The sequence below is a fragment of the Clarias gariepinus genome, chromosome 1 (assembly GCF_024256425.1).
Source record: "Clarias gariepinus isolate MV-2021 ecotype Netherlands chromosome 1, CGAR_prim_01v2, whole genome shotgun sequence".
NCBI classification, from domain to species: domain Eukaryota; kingdom Metazoa; phylum Chordata; class Actinopteri; order Siluriformes; family Clariidae; genus Clarias; species Clarias gariepinus.
The window spans coordinates 39,663,130-39,680,684 of NC_071100.1; the positions used below are offsets into that span (position 1 = coordinate 39,663,130).

Here is a 17,555-nt window from a genome sequence, read left to right on the forward strand (position 1 = left end):
ATTGTTATAAATTGTCATAATAATAGTGCCTTGCGTGGTAATCTTACATATCAAGTGCCCTTAATGTATTTTTGTTGTTGTTTTGTTTGTTGTTTACCCCTGCCCCTCAGACTGCCTGAATCTGCCACTGATGCAAATGCAATCAAAAATGGGTGTGACCATGTTGAACGTGTTTCCCACTTAAAAAAAAGTTAACAAAAACAATCCCTTCATCCCTTCTTTAATGGTCGAACGTTCTGGAATAATTTTAAGTCACTTTATGTTATTTTGAAAAGTTGTTGCGCGTTTGTGAAAACCTGGCAACCCTGGCTTTGAGTAAGGTACAATATATTGTTGGGTAAAAGTAGGTAGACACCTTACCACACTATACTACACTACAGTACACATAAGTGGTTCTTCTCCAAACTGTTCACAAAGTCCAAAATTGTCCAGAATCACTTTGCTTGATCTAGTATTACAATTTCTCCTCACTGGAATTAAGAGGCCCAAACCTGTTCTAGCTTGACAATGTGCCAATTCATGTGTGAAAAGAATTCCTCATGCTCCCAGTACCATCCTTTCACCATCTGATTCCTGGAACATGGTCATGACATTATGGAAAGGAAAAAAAACCTAATGGATAGCCCGGTCAACCAGTACATTTAGGTCATGGCACTATGCATGATGGGTGCATCCCATCCTTTCTTACTGTCACAAACCCACCATTGCTCTGGAATAGGGTCAATCTGAACTTCAATTTTGACTTTTTTTACCATTGAAGTCTAACCTTTATGCTTCCTAGAAAATTAACCAACAAAGTGGTTTTCCTTTGGCTGTAAGGTCTTGTCACTTGTGTGTGTATGAAAAACGCTTTTAATAATTAACTTTCTTTTAAAAAACATTAATGGAAGTTCACCAAGCTTTTAAAAGTTCTCCAAACATTGTCATCCTTGATTTTTGTCTGACCATAGCTAGACTTGACAATATGGCAAAAACATCTATGAATACAAGTAGATAAAAGGAATATATATATATATATCCCTATAACCATCCTATGAGATAAATCTGTAGTCAGTCTGGCACACAGAACATTACAGGATCCAGCTCACCTCTAATACTCTTAATATAAATGATTACATTCAGGAAGCCATCAAAAGTGGGACACATTACCTTACATTTTCTTTTTACTCCACCTCCATAAAACAAGCTGTTATATGCTGTAAATTAACTACATCTATTTTGCTTTATTACGCTTTCAGATACTACAGAGTGAGGAAGACACCTTGTGGAGACTTGGTATTACTGAGACATGATTTGAAATTGGGAAATCACTAGTCAGGGAAGAAGCCACCTAATGCTTATTTAAGGAAGAGGAAGGAAGACTAGACCAGCAGCAATCTATTAGCACCTAAAAAAAATTACACGTCCGACTTCCACTCTGCTGAATAAAAGGCAACGAATTACACAAAATAAAACCACAGTAGAAATCAAAACTATTTGCAAATACTGACAAATGTACTTTTATTTAGTTATGCTTAGACAAGTCCATTATTGCAGATACAGAATTAAATACTTGAAAAATAAAAGCTCTGTAAGAGCCCATATGTATATCAATGATGCATCAGCATTCATCCTGTTGGTGCACCGTTTCTTTAAAAAAAATTGAAATGTCCTGAAAATGCGCTTAAGTGCACACTTCCTTTATTAATTTTTCTTCAATTTAGACAAGAATAAAGACAACAAACACAAAATTGTAGATGTCTCTGCAACAGATGGTACTTCAGCAACATGCAGGATTTGCCGAGGGGAAACAGTAGAGATGCTGACGATCTTGGATGGATGAGGCAATGCATGCATTATATAGGTTTATCGATTTTAGCTTTCAGATGTTCTTTGTAGGCTAAGATGTCCCGACTCCATTTGGTGATGGTCTGTTTTTCACAAACCCAGATCTCCTGAGCTACCTATTAGCATGAATACAAATGAAGATTTTTAGTCTCCAAAGTTAAGAATAAAAATAAATAAATAAAAACCACACAAGACTAAAAGATTTTCAAAAATCACCTGCTGAATGAGTCTGAAGTCGTGGCTGACCAGCATCATTCCTCCCTCGAAGTCATTGATGGCCTCAGCCAGTGCGTCGATGGTCTCGATGTCCAAGTGATTGGTAGGCTCATCCAGGAAGAGCATGTGGGGTGTCTGCCAAGCCAACCATGCAAAGCACACTCGACACTTCTGACCATCTGACAGATTCCTGATGGGACTCACCTGGCATTAAAAGTAAACGGGTACAAGAAACAGCCTTAGTCTCAATCAACTTGGAAGATGTGTTAATATAGCCGATCAATCTACTACACAATTACCTTATGCTCTGTGCTTATTACCAAAAAAATAAAAATATATCAAATTATTGATACAACATTAACTTTTTTTTTCATAGATGCAAGGCAAAGGATACAAAGAAAAGCCATACAATAACCATTACTTTTTTTTTATCGTACTCATTTTTTAACTATTATCTCCTCTTTCTCCTTGATTTCTGGGTAGCACTTAATCATGTACTCCATCTTAAGGTGGATCATGCACCAACAGAAAAATTAATCTAATTTAAAGGGAATTAATTTCCTCTTTACTAACTCCACATTTACCTCAGGTGGTTAAGCAGCTCTGAAGTGGGAATGATAAATCTGGGGATTTTTCAAAATAAATTGTTCCTCCTATGACTTTATGATTTCTAACCAACATTTTAAGCATAATAGTAGGAGAGATGTCAAGATGTAAACCTAACCTGTTGTTTTCCGGTGAGTCCATAGCGTCCGATGATCTTCCTCATCTCCTCCTTCTCCTTGATTTCTGGGTAGCACTTCATCATGTACTCCAGAGGGGACAGGTCCAGATCTAGTTGCTCCGTTAGATGCTAAAGCAAAGAAACAGGAACCACAGGTAATGAACAACATGTCTAACTCATTCACCTGTCCGTGTAACATAAAACCAGAATAAATGTTTGACCCAGCATTGTTTAGACAATAGTTTAATCGGGTTAAATTGTAGTTACCTGGTGGTATCTGCCGATCTTGACATGGGAGTGCTTTCTGATCATCCCGTCGGTAGGGAGAAGCTGAGGGAACGAATGGAAAACACGAGTTGAAAAATCAATACGTTTCAAGGCCGAACATTAACACGCCAGTTGAAAGGATACATACCTCCCCGGTGAGCAGCTTCAGTAGTGTGGATTTGCCAGCCCCATTGGGCCCCACAAGGGCCACCCTGGTATCCAAGTCAATTCCAAACTCCAGATTTTTATAAATAATTGGCTAGAAAACAAAGTGTAAACAGAATGTGAGAACATTAGTCTCCTCAAGAGGGCACTGCTGCATTTTAAGATAGGGGCTGTTTATAAATCAAGGATGCAATGAAAAACCATGTAGAGTGAGATGTATTTATTATTAAATCAAGCAGAAAGCGGAAAGTTCAGGTTTAATCCAGCTGTGAATGTGTTGTTGGTCAGTCCTACCGTATTTTCGGAATATCTGAAGCTGACATTTTGAACCATGATGACTGGAGGGGGAATCTTCCCACAGGAAGGAAAGTAAAATGACAGCGTCTGGAAGATAAGGAAGAGCACAACAAATCAGTCAGTGATGAGCATATTCCCCCCACCCATTTCCTATGATTAAGGTGAGTGAATCAGGACGTACAGACTGCAAAAAGACTCACTTTGTCATTCACGACACGTTCAGTCAACCCGGAGGCGACCATTTTCTGCAGCGTTTTCTCTTTGCTTTGTGCCTGCCGGGCCAACTTTGCAGAGCCGTGTCCAAACCGTGCTATGTAATTCTGGGAAAAGAGAAAATGTTTTATTTAATTTGTCCAAATGAAGATTTGCAAACATAAAAGTAAAAAATAGCAATTTTACCTTCATATGTGCAATCTGGTCCTGTTCCCAGTTAAAGCGTTTCATCTGGTTTTCCTCCAGTTCTTCTCTGGTCTTTACATACTGGTCATAATTACCCTACATAGGCAAAACCACATGCATTACCACCAAACCACTTAATAGGAAAGCTAAACCATCAAGACATCACAATCAAAAAGCTGGAAAGAGTCAGCTCTTACTGTGTAATATTTCAGCTTGCGCTGGTGCAGATGAATGATGTTGGTACACACGCCGTTGAGGAAGTCTTGGGAATGAGATATCAAAACCAGAATTCGTTTAAACCTAGAACAGAATAAAAAAAAAAGTTAACTTTTTCTTTGTGATACAACATGCACTTGACTAAGCCTGGTTGCTAAGGTTGCACAGTCAGATCAGTTAAACGCTTCGGTCTAGTTTTTGTCAAAGCCCCGCCCATAGTGAGAAACAAACTGCTTCAGGGCGGAGCTACAATTCGGCCTTTTGTTTACATCATGTCAAAAGGCAACCTGTTGAGAAATCGCACTTAAGATGTTCAAATGAATATAAGAAAATTTAACATACTCCTTTAATTCTTCCTCCAGCCACACACATGCATCCAGGTCCAAGTGGTTGGTGGGCTCATCCAGGAGCAGCATGAAGGGTTTGAGGAACAGAGCTCTGGAAACGAGGGGAACACAAGTGAGCGAAATGTCGTAAAAAAAAAAAAAAAAAAAAAAGAAGACGGAAGGAGAGCTGCAGAAATCAGAAATACGCTTCTGACAGTTTTTGTCATTGCACAGCTGCACTGTTGGCATCTGTGCTATCATTCGGCCTTTTGTTGCATCATCTTTCAGCAGCTAGCAGGTTCACGTGATAATTTTTTTAACAGGTGATAAGAACCACCACAGCACTACACAAGCATAACACGAGTTTAAGCATTTACCTGGCCAGTGCAACACGCATTCTCCAGCCACCACTGAAGTCTTTGAGCTTCTTCTGCTGCATCGTAGTGGTGAAGCCAAGACCGTGAAGGATCCGGGACGCTCGCATCTCTGCTTTGTCTGCATCCAGCTCTTCTAGTCGTTCATACAGCTCCATCAACTTCTCACACTCAGCTGAAAAGGCAGGCATAACACAAACACACAACACCTTAAGCTACTTGATCATGTACCAAAATACCAAGGACACCACGGCTAGTGCATGTTCCTTAATCGAACACCACCTTCTTAAAAACAAAAAGTCATTAAGAGGAGTGCTCAGAAAGAAGACTTTACTGTTCCACGCCTAGGAAAGGAAGCTACAACAAAGAATAGCCCCTATGAAAACGTGGAGAAATCAAAAGTTCAAAGTTAAACTTGCAACGTACAGTCTTCATGAGCGAGCCTCTCTGCCTCTTTCTCCAGCTTGATCCTTTCCTCGTCCACCTCCATCACACACTGCAGTGCTGTCTTCTCGCTAGGAGCCATTTCACGCGTCAAATGGTAAATGTCAATGTGCTCTGGAATGGGCACCTCTCTGTGACCGATGGCTGACAGCAGCATTGATTTACCTGGACACAAAAAATATTTTTTTAAGAATTAGTTTATAAGCCATTACATTAACTCAATCCATAAAACTCTTAAAAATTAATCCCCGTTGATCCACAAATTGAGAGATTGAAAATTACAAGAGTCAAGTCAATTGTATGAATCGGCAAGTGCTGTGGTTTTCATTAGGATGCCTGAGACTTTGCTGCATAGCTCATTACACACTTGCACACAAAACTTGGTACATATTTAGAGCTCATTGAGCCGAACAACTTTCACATTGTAGGTCATGGGCTTTACTCAACAGGAAGCGAGTTATTTTGGATGGCTCACAAAACACCATGGTAGCAATGGTGCAGGGTGCTTGGGCCCACTCATTGTTGCTTGTCCAGGACAGACCAATGTTCATGACTACCTCTTAAGACTTAAGTACTAGTTATTCTTCTATACTGCATAGTGATGCATCACATTAGTATGGGACAATACACAACTTTACCGTTGTATCATATCTAAATTTTGTGTTGGCTAAGAGTGTTAGTTATTTGCAATCTGACTCAGACTGTGCAGATGTAGTTTTGGGGCAGATCCAGTAGGTGGTGCTAGAATGTCTTCCACATTAACAATGATGGCACATAAAAACGTGTTTTCATTTTAAAGAAAATTTCAGCTGCATGGGGGTATGTCACCGTCTCTATCTTCCTCTTGGTAATATGCAGTTTATAAAACATGTTCTAGTGACAATTCAAGAGGAGGTACTACAAGCAAAAAATTTACATACATTTTATCACTTATGTTTTACAGAGAGGAAAAAGATTTTGTGGAGCTGTAATTATTGAAAAATCTTAAGGTTAGTAGCTGTGTAGAATGCTACAAATAACTTTAAGGTTATTACCAAAATAAGGCTTTATTAAAGACTGTTTCAAATATGTACAAATTAATTGAGGGCTTAAAAAAAGATTTTTTTTTTATGGCCCAAGCACTATGACATCAGCCCTGTCTCCCAGTGTGTGAAGGGCCCTCTTGTTCTTTTAATAAAATTTACGTAACATCCGGGGCTTTTGGGGAGGGGAAAAAAAAAAAAAAAAAAAAGGTAACAAATTGGAATCTGCTACACTTAGGATGCCTGAGTGTCTGGGACCCAGGCATCGCCCTCACACTGGCTCATATAAACGAGAAACTCGTAACGGACAAAGAGTTCATCGAGTTAAACAACTCTCATTGCATGTCATGGGCTCAACTCAACAGGAAGTTATTTTTGGTCGTTTGCAAAACGCACCCAATGCATTTTGATGATCCACCCAGGGGATTTATACGATCGCCAAAAAAAAAAAGAAAACGAGCCCATGTGATCTAAATACATTAAGGATTTGATCACAAACGGGTCAGCCATGCTGACAACTTAAACTTATGCCGAAAACGTCTTAATGACATCACAGAGCATCTGGGGCTTAAATATAAAATTCCCCCCTTTTCTAAAACGATGTCATACTGATATTGGTGTCCCCTTTAAAAGCATTGTGACCTCCGTCTTTCTGGTGCGCTGGTGGTGGACATTTCTTTACAAATGGGGGACTAGATTAGCCAAATTATTGTAAACGTAGGTACTGATTCAGAACATCACAACTGTCACATCCCTAACACTGCATCACCACAAATATTCTAAAATTTCATTCTGCTTAGTTGTTTTTGCATGCAAGTCGGCAGCTTTTGACCTGAAATAAAGTCAACAGTACCTGTCCCATTGAGCCCGATAAGTCCATAGCGGCGCCCGGAGTTTAGCTCCAGACAGGTGTCGCTAAGCAGCTCCTGTCCGTGAAACGTTAGCGACAGACTGCTGATGTGGACATCTGTGCTGTTCGGATGAGATGCCAGCACCCCTGTAACAGCACGTGCCTCCGTTTTCTTCAGCTCAAACTCGTCAAGCTCTTTAGTAAGACTGTCTACTCCTGTAGAAAATACACCAACAATCTTGTGAGTTTTTTTTTTTAAAGGAAAAATATACAAATAAAATTGCTGGGACAAAAGTACACAACACCTTTCAATGACTAAAATATATCTAGCAGTGTTTTCCAAAATATAACAAAACATCACCGAACATCTGTGATCATTTTGGATTTGTGTGGGGCAGCACGGTTATCTAACTGGTCAGATTTGCAATTTGGTGCAGAAATATCCTTTGTGATATTTAAATGAAGAGAATAGTTAAAATCATTAAAATTGTTACTATAAAATAGCAGCTTATGCTTAAATTAAGTTCTTGCAGCACCGATTTACACACAAGCTGGTCCACAAGACTTGAAATGAGAAAGAAATAATATAAGTGAGGATTTTTCACATTACTGATCTCCCAATTACAAGTACACTGAGCCTTTCAGAACAAGATAGTGTTCAGTAAGAAAATAAATTGCACCTGTTGGTTAATCGCAATAGATTACGGGAGTACTTAATACCCTAACAAGTTTTCAGAAATCAGTGCAGCATATAAAGGATTTAATTTCTTGCCTCCGACTTACCATTGACCTCAGACACGCCGTTTTCTTGACTTTCTGGTTTATCTCCCTCTCCGTTCACATCTTCTGCCTTTTTGGGTCGCTGACGGGCTTTGGCTGCCTCCTTCTTCTTTGCTGCCTTCTTCTTGGCCAAATCAGACGGCATTGTGACCGGGAATAAAAGTTCCTGGGGAATGAAGCAAACTGTGGGACAGATGCAGATGTTAGTTACACAGATCCACATAAAAAGTCAACACAGCAAACACTTACAGAACAAGTAATTTTACTGAAACATGCCATATTATCTAATCCACCAAACTAATGTTTGGCCTGTCCTACGGCCATGATGTGTATTTGAATGGACAGTCATGACTCCATTTTCCTCTCCTCGCATCATGTCTATGGTTTTCTAAAAGGCCAAGTGCTTAAAAAAAAGGAAGGTATTCAGAGCTTCTTTTAACACTTTTGCCCATTAAGTGTTGCGTCATAATTGCCTAGTTCAGTTACGCAGTTATTAATATTACTTTGAAAAGAGAAACAAAGATTGTGACGGCTTGAGTAAGAGTAAAGAAAAAAATCTAAACGAGGAAAATGCCGGCCGGCTCACAAGAGGCCTAACATCTCCATGCTAGCTAATGCTAACAACCACGCTCTTCACATTTACACCTAGATATCTGAATTGAATTTAAAACAAGCACTTACATTTTAAAAAAGGGGGACTTTTATATTTTAAAAAAACAGTCAGGCCACTGTTTATTTTATTAATCTAAAGTAAACGCAAGACACAGCTAAGTGCGGTTTCAGCTCAGCATTTCACCGCATTGTGTCTTCATCACACCGGCAACAAGTCGGCTGCATCCTAAATACCCACACATTACTCAAAAGGTAGACTACACAGGCTGCAAAAACGTACTAGGTCCAACGTCACGTATGCTCCCTTTAGAAAGAACAAAACGCGAATTGGGACACGGCCTCGGCCTAAAGCGCGCGCGGCTCCGACAAGCACCAAGGCTAGCCTTATATATATATAAACCTCAGTATACAGTGTTCGTTTTAAGTCAAGAACATTTTAAAACACACAACAACACAGTACTTGACATGTACCCTGATAAATGGAACTAAAACGCGACGTTGAACGAGATGAACCTATGAGATTACCTGTTCCTCCGCCACTTGTGCGCTCCCGGGTCGCTAACAGGAAATCAGCAGCCTCATGGCTGTACCATACATAGCGGCGTAACAACTCGCGTGCTCAAGACCGGCTCGCCAGCCAATGAGATTGTAGGATTTTCTTTCGCCCCGCCCCCTAGATGATGACGCATGCGCAGATTTCCTGGTCAGCTTTATTGGGCTGGGTCCTCCCCCCGCTATGTACTGTATTGTACTCATCATCTCTATGACGATTATATGGTCATGAACAGTGTTGTGTGTAACGCATTAAAGGACTCGGATTACTTTTTTAATGTAACGAGTAATCTAACGGTTTAGGTCATTTAAGTACTCAGTTACATAGTTTTTTTTAAAAAATGTAATCCGTTATTCAGACAATTTATGTAATCCGTGAGCCAGACAGCAGTCATTCCCAACCCATTAGTGTGAAAGTCGCCCTACAAGCCCCGCCCCCGATAACCCGACCCCCCTCCTGCTGTTATAGGGTTATAGGGTATCTAACCCTAACCCAGGGTATAAGTATTTAACAGATTATGGGCCAAACTTCGTGGAATTATGATGGTAAAATAATTATAAAGGTCTTGACTAAAACGACATGCGTGAGGAATCATAAAGGAGTTTTCATTTTCTGCAATGGAAAAGTACTTTAACGTAAAGTAACGCTGTAATGTAACTGATTACCTTTTGAAGACAGTAATTTTGTAATGGAATTAGTTTAAAAGTAATGCCCCCCAACACTGAAAGTCATGACATATATAGACGCCGCCTGCTGTTAAATATACAATGGTATACACAGTATATAACACAGTATATTTAACAGCAGGCAGCTTCATCGGATATACACCCATATATGATATTCACTGAATATAACAGTGAGCAATGTCATTTATGGTGAAAATGGGTACTCCCATGAGTGAAAAGTAAGATATGTTGGTTTATTTGTTGTTGGAAATTGATCTCTTAATGGAGGATTCATAGTTGATTATTATTTCCGCTCAAATGGAAGTGGACGTGAATGGGGACAAAGTTGGAAAAAGGTGGCCGAACAATTCCTTCCCCATACCCGTCCCGTTCCCCCCCGATTTTACACCATCTGATGCCGACTTGTTAGAATGCATACCGTGGTAAATTAACACGCTAATAGTGTGTATGATAGTTTCTTTCAGGAGAAATAAAGTCACAAATGAGAACCAACTTCCCCAATATTGTATAGATGATCGTCCTTGGGCTGCCCAAACTGCTCTGACTCAGTTGCAAGGTGGGGCCTTCATGATGATCGGTATAATCCCACAGATGCCTTTCTTAAGAAAAAGAGATGAAATTTGCAAATGTGAGTGTATGTATGAGTGCGTAAAAAGTGACATTAAATAATGGAACGTGTATATAAGATGCTATAGTCATCTGTTACATACTGTAGTGGTGAGTCGTTGTACAGTGCAATGGCAAACTGTAGGAATGATTTTTTCTGATGAGAGCGAAACTGGATCAGTCTGTTAGAGAATGAACTCCGCTGCCTCTGTTTAGGATTATGTAGTGGGTGGGATGGATTTTCCATGATTGACAGAAGTTTGTTTAGTTATCTGTTGTCCCTCACTGTCTCCAACCTGTCAAGTTTGTGTCCATTTATTTGTTCAGCCTTGCAGAAGATTTCATCTATCTTGCCCACATCCCTGGCACTGATATTGTTCCCCCAACAGACCACAGCACTATAAAGGGCACTAGTCACAACAGACTGATCAAACATTTCCATCATCCTACTGCATACATTGAAGGATCTGAGCATTCTCAGAAAACAAAGTCTGCTCAACACAACATCTTATACATAGCATCAGTGTTGATCCTCAAATCCAATCTACTGTTCAAGTGAAGACCCAAGTACTTATATGTAGTTTCACAAATATCCAGAACCCCAACCTTCTCACCCATGATGGTAACAGGTTCAATCTACAAGTCCACTATAAGCTCCTTGGTTTTTATGATGTTTAGAAGCAGATGGTTTCTAGTGCCCAACTCCACAAAGCTGCCCATCCCTGATACACCCCACCACTGCAGAGTCATTAGAGAACTTCTGCAGGTGGCGAGACTCACACTTGTATTGGAAATCTGAGGTGTCCAAAGGAATGGGGCCTGAAGTCGTTCAGGCCAGAAGAGATGGTCCTCTTAGGTGTTGGTACTACATAGGATGTTTTCTATAGCACTGGTATTCATTCCTGCATTAGACTCACGTTAAAGATGTATTCCAGGATACAAGACAGCTGAGCAGCACAAGACTTTTAGAATCCTGGGGCTCAAACCTTCACGGCCTGCAGCCTTGTTTCAGTTAAGTTTTCCAGCCGTCTTCTCACCTGGCTATCTCTCACAGTTAGTGAAGGTGGTGTGCTGGTTTCAGTGGACGACTGTGCTGGGGGTTGTGAGAAGGGGTGCTTAGCAGTTGCTGATGATGGTGATATGGGTGTTGATTTGAGGGTGTGAAGACTGGCCCTGTGTGGAACGGCTCAGCCAGGCATCCTGTGCTAAATCTATTAAAATGCAAATTCAGCTTGTTGGCTTGTTGGCTCTGTCTAGGCTGCCACTCTGTCTAGGCTCCCCACTCCTGGCTGTCTTTAATGTTGAAAATTTGGACTGCAGCAACATAACATGGTGGTGTAATGATTAGCAGTGTGGCCATGCACCTCCAGGGTCGAGGGTTTGAGTCATGTCTCAGGTCTGTGTGCATGTTTATGTTTGCTGAGATTCCTCTGGATGCTTCAGTCTCGTCACACAGTCCATACTTATTCAGATTATGGTAATTGGCATTCCCAAATTGCACTTAGTTTGTGTGTGTGAGCCCACGCCTTGCAATAGATTGGCACATGTCCAGGGTGTACCCGCCTTATGCCCCAAGTCTCCTGGGAAAGGCTCCAGGCCCACACAACCCTGTGTAGGATTAGCCGTATGGCAAGTGGCTGGATAGAAAATTTGGACAGTAAATCAACACCTTTGAGCTTCGTGACATGTTCCTCGAATCTACTGTTTATTGCAGCAAAATAACAACAAAAATAATGACGAAAAATATTTGTTGAAAACCTTTTTTCCAGTGACTAAGACCTGACGATGATGAGACTTCGAGGACATCAATGAACAGTGACAGTGATGAAATCATCATGCAATATTGTTGACGAAAACTAAAATGTGGTTAAAAAAAAAACAACTAATAAAACATCTGACTTTTGAAACTGTTGCCAAATACAATAAGCTAACAGGTTAGCAAATGATTGTGATCCAAGTGTGTAAATTCATAAAAAAAAAAAAAAGTTTAAAAACTCTATATTGTCCATACCGCTTCCATTGTTTCGTAATTAAAAAATATGGACATGCAAAAGTTGTTTTGAGGGTTAAAAATAAATATAATTAGCTGAAATATTAAGCTGATTTTAAATGTTAAGATAATTATTTAGTGAAAAAAAAAATAAAAAAATGGTTTTGGCTGAACTAGATTGACTGTAGAGTTAATGAATAGTAATCTTATTGCTAAAATGTTACGTTTTTATTGACTAAAACTAGACTAAAAAGTCCAGACTTTTACTCGACTAAACAAAAATAGGATAAGATTGAAATATCTTAGTATTTATATATATATATATATATATATATATATATATTTAATACTAAATATGATAAAAACAGGGAAATTTATTCCGGGACTAAGACTAAAAGTGAAAACAGCTGACAAAATTAACACTACTTAAACCATGCCTAAAATCTTTTTGCAGTGTTGGAGGAAGCGTTGTAATGCTAAAAGAGGCCACTGACATCAGATAATACTGTTTCCCCTTCCATGCAGTGTTGCCAACTTAGCGACTTTGTCGCTATATTTAGCGACTTTTCAAATCCCTCTAGCGACAATTTTTTTAAAAAGCGACTAGCGACAAATCTGGCGACTTTTTCTTGTGTTACGGGAGACTTTTGGAGACTCTGATGTGTCTGTACTGACTCTTCTCAACTTGCCACAGCAGCTACCGCCGCCGGCCATTCCCCCGTCCCAAAGCACTCACAGACACCCCCCCCCCCCAAATGAATTGCCCATGCGCAAATCCGCCGTTAAGTGATCCCGCCTTGACAACTTTTTTTTTTTTTTTTTTAAAGCGCCTAGTGACAAATCTAGCAACTTTTGGACAAACCTTAGCAAGTTTCCAAATGTCGCCAGTACTGTCCTGTAAGCACGAGGTCTTGCTTTCCCGGTACAGTTACTCATCTCCCTGTGTCTGCCCTGATCAGTGAGCGCTAGCTTCGGCTGAAAGGAGCAGCATATTCCCGTGACTGCACAGCAGCTAACATGGATGTGAATGAGCTGCACATGTGAAAACGGTGTTGCAACGGACCTATCACTTACCTGCTTCTCCTTTGCTTGAAATAAAACTATTTAATTTGACCATTTTCTTTTTTTTTCTTATTTATTCATTTTTTCTTCCGATGCACTTATATTACTCACTGTTACAAAGCTTAAGTTCATAATTATATTGGACACATGAGGAAGGATTAGGAAAAACACGCAAAATGCAAATACGACGTAATTACGTCATCAATATGCAAATATACGCATGACGTCATCTAGCGACATTTGGCGACTTTTCGAGAAGACTTTAGCTACTTTCCGTTGAAAATAGTTGGCAACACTGCTTCCATGAAGAGATGTAGATGGTCTGCAGCAATGTTTAGGTACAGTAGGTGGTATGTATCAAAGCAACATCTACGTGGTTTTCAAGCAGAACATTGTCCAGAGCATCACACTGCCTCCACGAACAGGCATTTTATCCCCATAGTGCATGCTGGTACCATCGCCATTCCAGGTTAGAAACGCACACACCCCTGTCCATATGATGTAATTCATTAGCTCATCCTGTACAGAGTCGTGGGGGCCACAGGGCCAATTAACCTAATCTGAATGTCTTTGGGAGGAAACTTACCAAGCACAGGGAGAAACGCTTAGAAATGTTAGAAATGCTAACACCAATTACACACACACAAACACAAAACGAGGTCAGAATCAAACTCTTGACCCTGGAGGTGTGAGGTTACAGTGCCAACCACTACGCCACCCTGCCGCCAATATAATGTAAAAGAAAAGGCCACTTTCTTTACAGGTAAGTGGGTTATTGTTCCGTCTGTATCTGTTCCATTTTGAACCGGAGAAAAGAGGAAAAATCAATCAGAGCCTTTGCACAAGATTACAGAGACCACAAAGCGACCCAGAACGTAATTAAAGTAAATAATTTCACACACAGCGATGAAACAAATGCATTTATTCATTTACACTTATCAAATGTTTGCCACATAAGAACACGTTTTTCCTTAGTATAAATAAAGAACATTCTTAGAAAAAATTACAGGACCACGTGTGCCAGAATTAATACATTTGACATTCATTTTCATAGCAGTTTCAATGCCAAATACCTTATATGTATTACAAATGTGACTATTCAGGTGACTTACACACCCTGTAGACCACATAAACCTATGACTGATCTGTCTCACAGGTAAAAAGGTTATGCCATCAATGCCACGACTCCCTTGAATGTATGCAAATGACTTTATCTACCCAAAATAAAATACATAACAATACTAAAAATAAAATTGGCCTACACTTAAACTTTGATAAATGCTTTTTTTTTTTTGTATATGCATCCTCAGTAAGCTTTTAAGGCAATAAAGTTACAATGATGAGTGATTCATGCTAAGCTGTTTCCAAAAAACAGGTTGTATGTTCTCATGCAACATGCACCGGTGTGATTATAACGAATGTCTGACAACACTGAGGGTGTATTCTAGGGTTAGCCATTGACAAAACTGATATGTACAAGGCAAGTCCAAAAATATGAAATTTCTGGTAAATGAAGGTGTAAAACCGATTGACATTTACAGAAGACTTCAAGCACAGTACGGTGATGAGACTCTTAACTGCAGTAAAAACACGTGAATGGTGAATGGCTTTTAAAGAAGGCCATATGCCGAGGTGGCTCAGCGCCCACTTCAGATGCTCCCGTGAGCATTCTGCAAGTTGAACGGTCTTGGACAAAAACAGCTTGATCCCCACAGGCATTCTGTTTTTGAAAGACGACCAGTTCCTGGGGGGCCAACATTTCAGACATGAAGCAGATGATGGCTCCGGCGTACTGAGAAAACTCTCTACACTGTTGGTGTCCAAGCACTAGTGAAGCATTGGGATGAGTGCAATAGTGTAACAGGGATTTGTATAGAGAAATAAAGGTAGTTTTTATTCCCATAACAGTGTTCTGTTATTCTGCACAATCAAAAGTCCCAGATTAACTTGAACACCTCTTATAAAATCACTGGTCATGACGATGCAGAAAAAAAAGCTAAAGTACCATCCTTTACAGTTTTTCTCTATTATGTCCTCAGATGTGCTCACAGAAGTAAAAAGGCTTTCAACTTTTTAATGTAGTAAAACACATCGATATCCTAGTAAAAAAATCTGCTTAAGTCTAAGCCTGAGTGAAGGCTTAGTTAGGGTAAACTTTCTTTTGTGACCTAGAGAGAAATGTTTACACAGTGATTCAGTTCTTCACAGACTCACAGTAGATCATGAACAAAGATTAAAGCAGAATGTAAAGTGATTCGCAACACTTCCAGTATTATTAACACACAGTCATATACACAAATACTGCCGACAAACAAAAAAGTGGAACTTCACAGTACAAATTTTGTTTTTCTCTAATCCATGGCTTAAACTCGTTCTTCGCCAAAAGAGACAATATCTTTGGAGTACAAAGCATTCACACAGGAAAAAAAAGAAAAGAAAAAAATTCTCACATTTTTGAGCAGCCAGTTAAATGTTTGGCTTTGTTTGACTCTGGTTTGTGGCTTAACATGTTTCCATAAAAGTCTTTTTTTTTTTTTTTTTTAAAGATAATCCTTACAAACTCAACACTGAACTGTAATGCCATATACAAACTGTCCAATAAATAACAAATAGTGCCAGTTGCCAGTAGTGTTTCATAATGTTCAAGGATACTGGAAAAGTTGTCCAGTATGCTGGAGATTTTTCACTAGATTAAAATCCCTGGGATTATTCTGCAAATAAATGTGCTGGTAAGTTTTGCTCCAAACTGATGATGAGTTTAAGTGGTACGCATCGCCAAGGTCTGTTCCAGTTCTTGTCTTCGTTGTTGGATCTGTTTACCAAAAAAAAAAAAATTATGTAAAAATACCTTGCCCCTTCTTTGGCTACTATATATATATATATATATATATATATATATATATATATATATACATACATTACTGTTCAAAAGCTTTAAAACACTTTCTAACACAATGATCGCTCCTAATGTTTATTTCTTTCTACATTGTAAAGGAATGCTGAAGGCGTCCAAAAAATGCATTAATCTCCTTTGAACAGTTAATGGTGAGATGTGTCTGCTACTTATGCTCTGTAAAGACTTCATAACGCCCCTGATCTGAGGTGCTGTTAATTGGTCATTTTTCAGGCTGATAACTCTAAATGAACTTTTCGTCTAAGGCAGAGGTAGGTTTTGGTCTCACCTTCCTGGGATGGCCTTCATGAGAGCCAGTTTCATTATGGTGCTTGACGGATTTTGCAAATGCACTTGACAATACTGTTCTTGCAAGAACTATTACAGAAAGGCTGACCTCTGTGTCTTAAAATAACAACTAACTGTTGTTTTTCTTGTTGTTACGTAATTACCTAATCCCATATGTGTTATTTTATAGTTTTAAAATCCCCAGTAGTGTTGTAGAATGTAGAGAATAAATCACTAAACAAAAACAAAGAAATTTGCAAGTGTTCTAAAACTTTTGAACAGTAGTGTATAGTGTACAGATATATATAGTTGTAATGTGTTAATGTGTATCTATTGCTCTATGTACACTTATGGATTTTTAAAAATAATTTAATTAATAATTATAATACTAACCAAAACTACCAATACTAACAAGCTGAAAGCAGAATATCGGAGTCAGAAATACCTTAATCAATAGATCGAGTCTCTTCCTATGCTTGTATACTGAGACGAGGATAGTAGTCCAGTTAAATGGCCCAGTTGAGTTATAACTGTAGCTCGACTTAACTGTGCATGTAAATGTATTATCAGATCATCACTCACCTTGCAGTAAAAGTAGCGACTCACAGCTTCTTGAGACCAGGGCTGGTTATAAAACTCTGCTCTTCTTTCTTCCTCTGGGTTTCCCGCCACGTCAGTCATCAGCTGTGCAAGTACATCATCACCACCACAGTTTAAGTGACATTAACAATTTGGCACATTTATACAGATAAAATAAATTATAACAAGATAACCTAAGGAATGTAAAAAGAGTGAGCAAAGATTTTTAATTAATTTTGACTTGAAAAACGAGCATTTTCTTGGTTTACGAGTACGGAGTATCATGTATCACGCATGCACTTCTTGTTTTGACGCCGAGCGTCACATGATCACAACTGAGCCAACGTTTTTTCTCTCTCTTGCGCTGCGGAATTGCGCG

General features: G+C 39.3%; 2 protein-coding genes and 1 non-coding gene across 6 annotated transcripts in view; all 3 read right to left on the bottom strand.

Moving 5' to 3' along the window:
• Nucleotides 1-1,483: 1,483 nt before the first annotated feature.
• abcf2a (ATP-binding cassette, sub-family F (GCN20), member 2a) lies at nucleotides 1,484-9,171 on the bottom strand. Of its 2 annotated transcripts, none has more exons than XM_053505495.1 (15): nucleotides 9,045-9,171; nucleotides 7,911-8,090; nucleotides 7,131-7,343; nucleotides 5,238-5,420; nucleotides 4,815-4,986; nucleotides 4,454-4,549; nucleotides 4,093-4,195; nucleotides 3,896-3,991; nucleotides 3,697-3,816; nucleotides 3,494-3,583; nucleotides 3,183-3,293; nucleotides 3,035-3,097; nucleotides 2,768-2,896; nucleotides 2,044-2,247; nucleotides 1,484-1,943 (listed from the first exon to the last, which is right to left on the bottom strand). In XM_053505495.1, the coding sequence occupies exons 2-15, from the start codon at nucleotides 8,050-8,052 to the stop codon at nucleotides 1,836-1,838; spliced, it is 1,830 nt and encodes a 609-aa protein (XP_053361470.1). In that variant the 5' UTR covers nucleotides 8,053-8,090; nucleotides 9,045-9,171; the 3' UTR covers nucleotides 1,484-1,835. The 2 variants fall into 2 exon arrangements, with proteins under 2 accessions (XP_053361470.1, XP_053361461.1); XM_053505486.1 differs by lacking the exon at nucleotides 9,045-9,171 and adding an exon at nucleotides 8,589-8,610.
• Nucleotides 5,074-5,203, bottom strand: LOC128532087 (small nucleolar RNA SNORA24). The gene has a single exon (XR_008361263.1). It is a non-coding gene; the product is annotated as a small nucleolar RNA SNORA24 (small nucleolar RNA).
• A 5,183-nt stretch (nucleotides 9,172-14,354) lies between the features above and the next one.
• Nucleotides 14,355-17,555, bottom strand: part of smarcd3a (SWI/SNF related, matrix associated, actin dependent regulator of chromatin, subfamily d, member 3a) — a 39,488-nt gene continuing 36,287 nt past the window's right edge. For all 3 annotated transcript variants that reach the window (XM_053505264.1, XM_053505270.1, XM_053505255.1), the window contains 2 exons: nucleotides 17,180-17,281; nucleotides 14,355-16,228 (listed from right to left, as the gene is read on the bottom strand). In XM_053505264.1, the coding sequence (XP_053361239.1) occupies nucleotides 16,175-16,228; nucleotides 17,180-17,281 (156 nt within the window). In that variant the 3' untranslated portion in view covers nucleotides 14,355-16,174. The remainder of the gene's footprint in view (nucleotides 16,229-17,179; nucleotides 17,282-17,555) is intronic.

What these genes read in the sequence shown, in the direction of transcription:
- abcf2a (XM_053505495.1), bottom strand. Translation starts at nt 8,052, where the DNA reads ATGCCGTCTGATTTGGCCAAGAAGAAGGCAGCAAAGAAGAAGGAGGCA. An exon ending in CGGCGTGTCTGAGGTCAATG is followed by an intron (nt 7,344 to 7,910) that starts GTAAGTCGGAGG and finishes TATTTTCTACAG; the next exon opens with GAGTAGACAGTCTTACTAAA. An exon ending in AACGTGTCGTGAATGACAAA is followed by an intron (nt 3,584 to 3,696) that starts GTGAGTCTTTTT and finishes CTTATCTTCCAG; the next exon opens with ACGCTGTCATTTTACTTTCC.